The following is a 12158-nucleotide window of genomic DNA, read 5'->3' as shown; positions in this document are numbered from 1 at the left end:
AAACCAACCCTTAATCACTGAAGCAAAATCCCCTTGCCAAGAGGTTTCTTTCTACATACAATCTTCTATTTTAACACCCTACCAATTGAGAATTTACATATTTTATATCATAAATAAAACAATTGTACATATATTAATAAATATACTCATACTGATTTTATTATGCCCCGGGCTTATGGTTGAGGAGCCCCTTCCGCTTTTCTTTTTAAGAAAGCAAAGAGGCGAACTTTAGGACTCTCTTTAATCCTTGCTGTACTTTCGGGTTGGACTCCAGTCCTAACCAAATTAGATTCACTGTATTTTAGTTACTAGCTTTTAAAATAGTGGAAGAAAAAAATTGCATCCTGCAATATCCAGTTCCAATCCTTGTCTCATTTTAAATATTTTGAATACAAAATCTCGAATGGATGAGTGAATAATAATTAGAGAAAAGCGTTTGACCTTGTTCAAGACCTCATATGCATGACATGAGAGAGATCCAAATACGAGACCTCTTAATATATGAGTAAAAATGCTCTTAAAGCCAACCCATAATAAGTTTGTACTATTATTCGAGCTAAACACCTTCTCATTCAATATGTACACAATAACAAAGTTTATGCTATATCTGAATGATTTATTTGTCAATTAAAACACTCAAACCCCTATTAATACATACTTCATCATAATATATTTTGTGTAATTAACCAAATTATGTAATAAATTTTGATCATATACATAAATTCCAAGTTGTGACAAAGATGATTCAAACGAGACATGTAAAGGAGACAATCCTCACGAAAAACGTGATGTACTATCAAAACATCTGGCCGTAATAAGACTTGGTTGTTGAATGAGCAGTTGGCTACTTATCATGTTTTGTTTTGTTTAATTTCATGCTAAAAGTTAATTACTTTTAAAACAAGAAATAGGAAATATACAACACGTTGTTAAAAATTAATTTACAATGTCGAGTTTGTTTGAGAAGAAAAGTATGCGCATTGTAGACGGCTTCATTTTAAGGGTATTTTTGACTCATTTATATCTTTAAAATACACATGTCTTACTTCAAACAAATTTTTAATTTGTTACTTAAGAGAGGTGCTGATAGATTTTTCAATATTCGAATGTGTCAACCTAACACTAATCATTTTCAAACTTCTATCCAAAAATAATATGTGCACTACACGTGATCCCTTTTCACCGTTACTTTTGGTCTCTTAATGTCTTCAATAACACGTAGTACACATGCCTCATTAAAACTGAATCAAAACTCGTGTTTAAGTTTAGAAGGTCTTTCTATTATTTATTTCGCTATCAATAGAAATCTTCTACTTTACACACTACCAATTGAGATTCACTCAGGGAATTGGTGTACGCATACCTTTTATTTTCTTCTAGGCAAATGTTTTTTTATCATTTGAATCGAACATAACAAAGAAAAATTAAGGGACATAAGGGGCATAAATAATAAGGACGTGCATAAGAAAAAAAAATTATTATGAATTGTTATATGTTCTTTAAGTATGGTCATTCAACCATTTAGTGACTACAAATTGAAATAGTGGTAGCCAGTTATAAGTCGTACTTGTCAAAGTAAATGGAACATACTCAACTCGCACGTTGTTCTTTTTTCGTTTGTCCCTGCTTGGAGTGATACTTTTGAACCAAACCCGCCGCTTTCTCCCCCTCATTTCAATTACTTTCGAACACAAGATGGAGCTAGCATTGCACTAAAGTAAAAGACACGTTTGGTGGACAAGACTGGATCGGATGTCGTATTTCAAACAAGTTAGGTTAGGATTGGAGTGGACACGATGTCGAGTATTGCCTAGTGTTTAGTTTTCAAGACTTAATGATTCAAACACAAAACCTCGAGTACATGGATCAATATACTCATTTAACACTTAACTGTTTGAACTACAAACCCTTTGTCACCTCGTCTTACATTTAGTTTTAACAAGAATCACCATGTGCTTTGACATGGAGAGGTCAAGCAACTAACATAATCTGCCTTATCAATAAGAAAGAAATATCTCAGTTTTACAAATCTTTGCCTCAAACTAAGCTAAATGGAGAAAACAAAATTTCCCAAAATTGGACTCACTAACAACTTGTGGCTTTTCAACAACCTACTCGAAAAGAGTACTATATATATTTATCCTAAACGTAATTAATACGAAAAACTTAGGATACTGCCTGCAGGTGACATGCTTAACTTGCATTGGTCTGCTTCTTTGGACAAGCTGAAGAAATATGTCCCTTCTCACCGCATTCATAGCATGTCCTCCTCTTAATCTTACCAATGCTCGCACTCAACCCACTAGTATCAGCTCCGGTGCCTGTAGTTGTATCATCTGGTGGCAAATCGGTGCTGCTTGTTGTAGCAACTGGTATCCAAGTGGTGCTTGTAGTTGTAGCTACTGGTATTGGACTGGTACTTGTAACTGTAGCTACTGGAATTGAATGGGTGCTTGAAGGTGTAGTACCAGCCTTTGGACAAGCTGAAGAAAGATGACCCTTTTCACCACACTCAAAGCACGTCCTCCTCTTAATCTTACCACTGATGTCACTCAACCCACCATTATCAGCTCCTGTAGCTGTAGCAACTGGTGTCGGATCGGTACTTGTGGTTTTAGCTACTGGTGTTGAATGGGTATTAAAAGCTGTAGTTGCAGACTTTGGACAAGCTGAAGAAAGATGACCCTTCTCACCACACTCATAGCACGTCCTCCTCTTAATCTTACCACTGGTGGCACTCAACCCACCATTATCAGCTCCTTTACCTGACTCTGTAGCAACTGATGTCGGATCGGTACTGGTAGTTGTAGCTAGTGGTATTGAATGGGTACTTAATATTGTAGTTGCAGACTTTGAACAAGCCGAAGAAAGATGGCCCTTCTCACCACACTCATAGCACGTCCTCCTCTTAATCTTACTGGCACTCAACCCACCGTCATCAGCCTCTGTACCTAAAGTAGTATTTACGGGTATGGAATCAGTAGTCATAGCTGAAGCTACAGATGTTGAATGGGTACTTGGTGTTGTAAGTGCAGGAGTTGAAGGAGTCCCTGCTTTTTTCAGAGGAACTGCACAGCTTATCTTGACAGGTCTTCCACATACAACCTTCTGATCTAGCTTCAATGCCATCGTCACCGAGAGACTATCAGAGAAATTTACATGAGCATAACCTCGAAATTCCCCTGTTTCCTTATCCATACCAAAATGTATAGATGATATCTTGCAATCCGAGAAAAGTTTCTTTAGATCATCCTCAGTAATATCCCATGACAAATTTCCAACATAGATTCTATTGTATCCCTCCACAATTTGGGGGGCAAAATCAGATACTTTATTTGGTTTATTGGGTCGAGTTGCCTTGTATGGCTGGATTTTCAGAAACAGTCCACCCCTGAGGTAATAAGAAGTTTCGTTAGAATCATGTGATAACCTGGAAAACTACCTCACAACAGCAAGTTAAGAAACTACAGAGAACATTGTCCAAACTCACATTTCAGCTCCATCAAGAGCCAAAGCACGCTTAGCTGCTGCTTCTGTCTGTAAAAACATAAGCATGTTAAGATGAGACTACGATAAACAATCTTGTATATAGCATGACCTAAGATTTGGAAAGTATTCAGACTCTCAACATCCTCCTCATTTTGATTTCTAGCAATTTTTCAAAGTCGGTCTATCTTTAAAGGAATATATTCATATTTAATGATGAATAACACTAATCATCGAAAAACAAAAGAATAGCATAAATTAATCAGAGTTTGTGTGATATTGTTTATTCCTACCACAGATTAAGTCACTAACTTCCACCATGCTGGAAGTCTTATAAAATTGAAGCTAGGCAGATCAGCTACCAAGCGGGGTATATTTGATTAACCTTTATGCCAATAATGGTTGAGCAATTAACCTATTGTGATTAACCGATGAACTCTTGCAAGGTATACATATAACTTCTTGAGGTAGACTAAGGCACATCAACTAGCGAAAGCAGAAGTTCAAGGGAGACATAATTTTAAAATTCACTACCGACAATCTGAATACTCGCAAATCTCAAGTCCAAACTGGAGAAACCAGGAAGCAAACTATAACTTCCGAGATTTGTTCAAAAACATGTTGACCAGTGATATTTTAACATCCATTTATTGATACACAATAGTGACATTACGAAGTAGACTTTTCTAGTGGTGGGAAATCTTTGATTCATCAGGTTGTGAAGAGACTATCATTTCCAAATTACATTAGCAAGGACTGAAACACACAACTTTCTAATATAAAGTTTGAATGCAGATTTTAATTCACAATTTCTTACCTTAAAGCTAATAATAGCAATTCCTCTAAACTTCCCGCTGTCGGGAAACCTCAGACAATCAACTTCAGTTATCGTACCGCAGCTTTCAAAGTAACTTCGAATATCATCCTCGGTCGAGTAATAAGGAATGCCTCCCACATAAACTTTTGTCGGAACATCCCCACTCGCTTGCCTAAACGAAACGAAACAACAAACAGAATGAGGCAAAAACTACAGAAAATTTCACACAGATAGCAGACACCTTCAATCCACATTTCCTCCCATAATACACTATCAGTCAGACTCCTACTCAAAATCAGATATGCAAATATTCAAATTGAGCAAAGGGGTTTAGTCAAAAATCACCTATCAATGTTTATATGTGTTTCCTGGACAACTTGCTCTCCATTCCCAACCTCACCACCCTTCTTCTCTTCCTCGGTTTTCGCCCCAGTCTTTCTCTTCTTCTTCTTCGTTTTACTCTTCTTCTTTGGCTTCTTACTCTCCTTCTTCACAACCCCATTTTCCTCTGCACTCAAATCTCCATCCTTTTCCTCCTCATCGTCTCTCTTCCTCTTCTTCTCCTCCTCCTTCTTCTTCTCAACCCCTAAACCCTCTGAACCCACATCCATCTTCCCTTCCTCCCCCTTGTTTCCCCCCAAACTACCACCACTGTCATTCACACTGACCACCTCTGGACCTCGCAAGGACAGGATCTTTCTGCGTTTTTCCCGCTTGGACAATCTGGGTTTCTGGGTTGCGGAGTCCAGAAGCACTTTCAGCGACCGGGGGGTCGATTTCGGGTCCGGATTTTCCGACCCATCATTTGTCGGGTCGGTTTTAGGCTTCGCTACAGTTTCAACTAACGATTGAGCTAGTTTTTCTCTTAGCTTTTGCTTCAGCTTTCTGTTAGACAAAACCATCTCTGCAACTCCTTCGAAAGTAATGGCTTTCACCGACTCTGAGGAGGAAGAAAGCGAAGAGGGGCCAAGCCGCCAAAAGCCTAGAGGCGTTGGCCTGAGGTTTCCGTTTGTATTGAAAACGGAGGTAAACGTGGTCCATAGGTACGACGTCGTATTGAAGGTTAAAAGTAGTGATTTGGGCTTAAGCTTCAGATTTTGGGCCGGCTGATATGAGGCTTATGTTGTGTTTGGGCTTATGAAGGATTTTTGTAAGGAATTAACTTGGCTGCTAAACAATTCAATAATCACTCCTGCTTACATCCAATCCCTAATTAAAATTTGGACATGTGTCTACACGGGATTGGATGTAAGCAAGAGTGGCTGCTGAAAATTCAGCAGTCAAGTCTTGTTCTTTTTGTAATCATAAAATAAAAATTAATTTGAACGCAGTCCCCTATCCACTAATATTCTTAGACTGAAATCTCCTTAGTTTTCAAGTTTTGATTGAAGACTTTGATATTAATGTATTTCCATATCGGTTAATACATTTTTAATTTAAAATTGAAATTTTTAGTTCTTTATATTAATGAGATTTTAAATAAAACTAATATTTGTGGTATTGAAAATACTAAAAGATAAATTATATTCACCACCTCATGGAAGAAAATTCAAAATCAATAGAAAATCATGTTTTTCCATAAAAATTATACACTATTGCAGTCTAGATTAGGTTAGGGATGTGTTTGTGTAAATCCTACATATTGGGTAATGATTTTACCTTCCCTACTACTATAAATAAAGGCACAACATGGTGAAATAATACACACCCCAGTATTACAACAAACTCTCTCTCCTTGCCGGCACATCTCTTTCACTCATGCTCTATGATTTATCAATTAAATAGGCCCTACAACACGTGTATGATATATATTCAGCTTGTCTATGCACATGATTTCCAGCTTACACGTGTATCATATATACTCAACTTATCTATGGACATGACATTCAGCTTACACGTGCATGATATATACTCAGCTTGCTTACAGACATGATATCCAGCTTACCGTGTATGATATATACTCAACTTGTCTATAGACATGACACTTAGCTTACGCGTGTATGATAGATGCTATGCTTGTCTACGAACATGGCATCCAACTTATATGATATACTCAGCTTATCATTACTTTGAGACTACTTAGTAATGACATGATTACATTATCCAACTTACATTTACACTAGCTACGACTAGAGTATGATATTGTATGCAATGTCATTGGAATATGTTGTAATTGGCATATTCGACGTTGAGGCCTCATCCCAAAGTTCTGACACATTCTTACCAGGCATGTTATCTACTCAACTTTACTAGAAGAACTCATATTTTGGCAAATATGCTCTGAACATATTATTATGCATGTAATAGAGGGCTGCAACCTATTAAGTGTGGCCCTTTGGAGATGTGTTGAAAATTGGGCTTATCCTTATTTTTGGGGAAAGTTTTGCCAAATTTTCGGTAGATTTATTAGTCGATAATTTTAGTTATATTTTCATGTATATTACGACTACATCACTCATTCGGGCTAGCACGTCTTGATTTTGGTGCTACTAAATATCGGGATCGAGGTGTGTCAACCTGAACCACCAATTGTTTTCAATAGTTAAGATTTTCCAGACCAATTTGGTGAAGAAAGCCAAACTAAAGTGCTCATCTTTTCTAATCCCTGAACCCCCCAATATTTAGGCATACAAACATCATTTCAGGCAACTGGAGAAAAGTTTGAATTTTTTTTTTTGAACAATCGATATTATCTACACTAAGGAAAAGGGGTTGGCTAAGCTTCATGATGAGCTAGCAATACTGTGGTTCAAATTCGCCTTTGGCGAGAATCGAACCTAAGACATTTCACTTACCAATGAAGAGGAATACCACTAGACCATACTACCGTAGTATTAAGTGGCAAAAGTTTGAAATTTTTACTCCAAAGAAATTTCCTACTCTCTTTATTTATCTAGGAGGATCCTCGCCGGATCCTCCAATCACATCTGTTCATCGTATATTGTACGGTCAGAAATCATTGTAAATTTTTTTTATTTAAAATTGAATATAAATAGTACCTGACAAAAATTGACTGCATGATGTACGATGAACATATATAATTAAAGGATCCCCGGGATTCTCACAAAAAGGATTCGGCGAGGATCCTCTCTTTATTTATAGCAGCTGTAATCTTAAGAGGACATTTAAGGCTAGCCATGGTTTGATTAGGCCTGCTAGGCAAGATTTGATGATAGTAAGCGTTCCAGCTCTACATAGAGTGTTAGCCTAACCAACAATATGAAGATTTTGTGATCCCACGAAAGCTTGAGATCATGGTATAAAGCCCAAATGTCACTTGAATTATCTATATCCATAGACCCAACAATTATCCTAGTTGAATGATCGTGTTCTATGTTGGGGGAAGAAGATGAACGATTAGGGTTTATGGGGTGTGTCTTCTTTCGTCTTTTCACACAATTAAAAGTTAAAATAATTTATAAGTGGTGTAGTGAACTTAGATAAAATATGGTGTTTAAATAAATGAAAAACTATTTTCTTTTATACTCATATTGAAAATGCATGCTTAACGTTTTGGTTATTTGTTGATTGATCAACATATCTACACATGCGTACGTATAGTTAATGGGAACATTTTCGTTGCAGCTATGTTTTTCTTTTATTTGTTTAATTTCTTCAAGTAATGTGCCAAATTTAGGTCATGGTTTCGCTTGAATTTATGGGAAATATATATCTATAAAACTGAATTCAAAGAAGAGATTTGATAATTAATTGTAAATGTGACATAGTGTGGAGTCACTCAACTGCATCCGCAGGTTAGCTTATTCAACTTTTTTGGCATAATTAATTGTAAAGATAATATAGTTGTAAACCTTAGACTCCAATCAGGTCAGGTGTGAGATTTACTTCATGTGTAACACTGCTAAATATATTGCTAACTGTTAAGAAAACGGACTACAAATCTGGAAAGTAAAAAGCCTTCCAGATAAGTTTTAATGGTCAACTCTCAACTTATTATTGTTAAGGCTTTTTAGCTAAAATGGTCCATGAGATTTGCATAACACATCACTTTGGTCCATGAGATTGAAAATCAATTGAAATGGTCCATGAAATTGTCTACTATCCATTATTTTTGTCCTTCCGTTAAAAACTCTGTTAAATATCCTGGAGCTCTTGGCCGAAAGTTTGGGTAATTTTCAAATCTTTGTAACTCAATCGTTTCTTAACTAAATTTAGCCCATATTATATCAAAATGAAGATAGGAAAGTTTAGAACAAGATTATACCTATTTGGAAGCCCAATGGTTGCCAGAGATGGTCGAAAAATAGCCTGAAATGTGACTGGTCCGCGGGAAAACTGGAAAACTCGCTAGAAACTGGGTAAACTTTAAACGTTCATAACTTCTTCAATACTCAACGAAATCGAGTAATTCAAAAACAAAAATCATACTTCTAAATGAGACGAAGATAATGGTACCTTTATTGATGGTTAATTCACTGTGGTTTGGCCAAAAAAAGGCTCAAAAGTGGCTAACTCAAGACCAAGATAGCCATTTTCCGGCCAAAACACAACGATTTAGCCATCCATAAAGGTATCATTCTCTTTATCTCGTCGAGAAGTATGATTTTTGTTTTTGAATCACTCGATTTCATTGAGTATTGAAGAAGTTATAAACGTTTAAAGTTTACCCAGTTTTCGGCGAGTTTTCCCGTTTTCCCGCAGAACAATCACTTTTCAGGCTATTTTCGGTCATCTTCGCCAACCATTGGCCTTCCAAACAGGTATAATCTTGTTCTACACGTTCCAATCTTCATTTTGATATATTATGCGTCGAATTTGGTTAAGAAACAATTGAGTTATGAAGTTTTGAAAATTGTCCAAACTTTCGGCCAAGAGCTCCGGGACACTTAACGGAGTTTTTAACGAAATGATCAAAATAATAGATGGTGGACAATCTCAGAGACCATTTCTATTGATTTTCAATCTTAGAGACCAAAATGATGTGTTATGCAAATCACATGGACCATTTTGGCTAAAAAGCCTATTGTTAATTGATTTTGAGTTGGAAGTTTGCATTCTAACATAGCATTAAAAGAGATTATGAATGCATGCGCTCTCAAATCACCCAACACCATGTATTAGGGTTAAACAATGTCATATGTGAGAGTGCGTGTTGAGAGTATATGATGTTAAGTTTTTGAAAACCATTTAAAACAAAAAAAAAAAAAAAAAACCTTAATATTGAAGGTTATGATTTTTCCAACTAAACTTATTGTTAAAACCCAAATCTATCTATATTTTCAAGTCTTCCTTATCCTTACAAATAAATTTTTAATATTCTGTTTGATATATAACTATAGTGATCAATATCATGGATCTGGTCCTAATATTTAAATGCAATTTTTCTAATAATTGGACTGAAAACGATACAGAAGGACCCCCCCTAGCAACAACCTAGACATCAAGGAACATGCAACTCTTTTAAGTACAAGAATTAACAAGTACGATTGTAGTACAATTTCTAATCATTTTTTGGTGGACACAGTCATAGATCCTCGGGATCAATAGATTCGGATTATTAAAATTTGATTCAACAGTTACAATTATTATAACTTTTAGGGAGGCCTCCTGTTTGTAGCCGTTGGATCAAATTTCAATGGTCCGGATCTATTGATCCCTAGGCTCAGATCCGGAGAGGATTTGTATCCATTTTTGGTCTCTGCTAAAACTAGTCAAATTTAAATATGGTGATAGAAAAAGCAGATGATTTGTTTGGAAAATTACCAAATGAGATCATTTGCAAAATCATTTCTTTTCTCTCTTCAGAATCTTCATTAAAAACCCACTTAAATTTTAATTGATCTAAGGTGTCTTGTTCAAATGATTTAAAGCGTGTGCATACAATAAATATGAGTTAGATTAGTCGTTCAAGACGATGTATGTCATTTCATATCAAATTTGAAACCCCAAGAGACCTCAGCTGAATAATTGTATCCCATATTTCCCCACTTAATCTTAATCAATCATGTACTAATCACTGTTGGGAAGCGGGCCAATAAACCAAATGGTGAGTCCATGACCAACGGACCAACAGAATGCCCAAACGACAGTGCAAGGATCAGGAATGCACCAACTCCCAAATGTTGAAGAAATTTTTTCCAAGTGCTAGATATTCAAAAGAGGTGGATTGTTTGCCCTTCCATTTTTATATTTTTTCCATTCTTTTTTATTTTGTGTTGTTACGGTTAAATCACGTCAATATTTTATATTCCTATCACTGTTTGTTTTATTATTTTTATAAAAATAATCAATATAAAATGTTGACGTGGTTTAAACGTGACCACACAAACAGAAGGGGATGAAAAAAGTATGAAAATGGGAGGGCGGACAATCCACCTCCATATTCAAAAGGGTATCTCACATGTTATAAAAGTGGAGGAATCTACTTGTATTCTTCCATCGGCCTGAATTCACGAGTTGCCTTGTTTATTGGAGCTGCATATCAATTAGAGTCAGCTCAAAATTAAAGAACGATCGTTTTTAACAGTCTAATATAACCATTTTGCACTCTTTCTTTCTTTATTTTCTTTGTTGAGGAACATATATAAGTATATGTTTTAATAAATATATACTAACATTTGCTTACACATTTTGTGTGTATGAACACATTTTTTTAGAAAATGAGAAGGACAGAGAGAGAGAGAGAAAGTGGGGTGATTTTTTTTTAATTTTAAATATTAGAGATATTTTAACATCATCTGTAGGTGAGAGGCTTCAATAAAAAACAGTAAAATTTGAACCTGTGAAATTACATTATTACCCATCATTTTTTTGTGTGTAATAGAGTACTAAGTTGTCTTTTCATCATCTTTCAATTGACAAAGAGGATTTCATTAATTAATAAAATAGAATAAATATATAAACAAATGGACCTATTCATCTATCTACATGTTTCAACGATAATCATTTTAGAGTGCCGTTATTCTCTTAAAACTTCTTATCACGGCACTTATTTGCATCTTTTGACAAATCTATAAAAAGTTTCTATGACTTCAGTAACACGTTCTTGTGGTTTTGGCCAAGAGAAAATACATGCGTAACGCGTTATTGTTTATTAAGATAAACACTCATACGACAGCTAATGCAGGTAAGCCATCTTCTTTGTTTATTGACGTAGTTTAGTAGAAACTTGGGTCATAAGTTTCGTGGCGGTTTGTATATATATTTTGATATTCAACTTTTACACAATATTATTGTAAAGATATATTCGTTAATGTCTCACTCTCACTGTTGTCATTCAAATGATACTGTAAGCATGTGTGTGGCAAAATAGACTTTTTAGAACTTACAAGGTCCAACTTTCTTCACATTTCTACTCAAAATTATAATTCTACAATTTTATGATGAAATTTCTCCAGGTGTTCGAAACCATAACAAATCGTTCTTAACAACGGCAAGGTAACACTGTCCTGAATTGAAATCTTAAACAGACTATCAAAACAAAACTGTCTTTTATGGGATGCTTTTATATGTAATTTGACCTAAGAAAACAGTTAGTTAGTTACCTAGTACGAAGTCTACAAACTGTTAGGTGTACACATAGCTATCTTGTTTGATGGGATGCTTGTGTAGGTTGCTTTGCTCAATCGAGTATTACTAAAACCTCAAACAAATTGATGAACTCTTACAAAACCTCAATCGAACTGTTAGTTGTGCCGGACATGTCTATATCATTAACGAGGTCCATAAATCTTATACTCCAATTGAGTTTGAAATTCCGAATCTGGTTATTTTAATCCTCGTTTTTAAAGCTTTAGAAAACCAATTCAAGAACATTACATTCAATAAGCTTTTTGTTTTATTTTAATGAAAAAAAACTATATCTAACATGTAAGAGTCAGCTAGTTGTGACTTA

General features: G+C 35.4%; 1 protein-coding gene across 1 annotated transcript; it reads right to left on the bottom strand.

Moving 5' to 3' along the window:
* Window positions 1-1980: 1980 nt before the first annotated feature.
* LOC126630829 (phragmoplastin interacting protein 1-like) lies at window positions 1981-5322 on the bottom strand. Its single transcript, XM_050301037.1, has 4 exons — window positions 4649-5322; window positions 4304-4475; window positions 3491-3537; window positions 1981-3391 (listed from the first exon to the last, which is right to left on the bottom strand). Exons 1-4 carry the CDS (start codon window positions 5203-5205, stop codon window positions 2194-2196), a joined length of 1974 nt encoding a protein of 657 aa, XP_050156994.1. The 5' UTR covers window positions 5206-5322; the 3' UTR covers window positions 1981-2193.
* Between the last annotated feature and the right edge of the window lie 6836 nt (window positions 5323-12158).

The sequence above is a fragment of the Malus sylvestris genome, chromosome 7 (assembly GCF_916048215.2).
Source record: "Malus sylvestris chromosome 7, drMalSylv7.2, whole genome shotgun sequence".
Lineage (NCBI taxonomy): Eukaryota > Viridiplantae > Streptophyta > Magnoliopsida > Rosales > Rosaceae > Malus > Malus sylvestris.
This window is presented reverse-complemented; position numbering and strand designations above follow the sequence as displayed.

Excerpts from the sequence above, each read along its gene's own strand:
- LOC126630829 (XM_050301037.1), bottom strand. The coding sequence starts at position 5,205 with ATGGTTTTGTCTAACAGAAAGCTGAAGCAAAAGCTAAGAGAAAAACTA. Across the intron at positions 3,538-4,303 it reads TTGCTATTATTAGCTTTAAG|ACAGAAGCAGCAGCTAAGCG; the intron begins GTAAGAAATTGT and ends ATGTTTTTACAG. Across the intron at positions 3,392-3,490 it reads GCTCTTGATGGAGCTGAAAT|GGGTGGACTGTTTCTGAAAA; the intron begins GTGAGTTTGGAC and ends TTATTACCTCAG.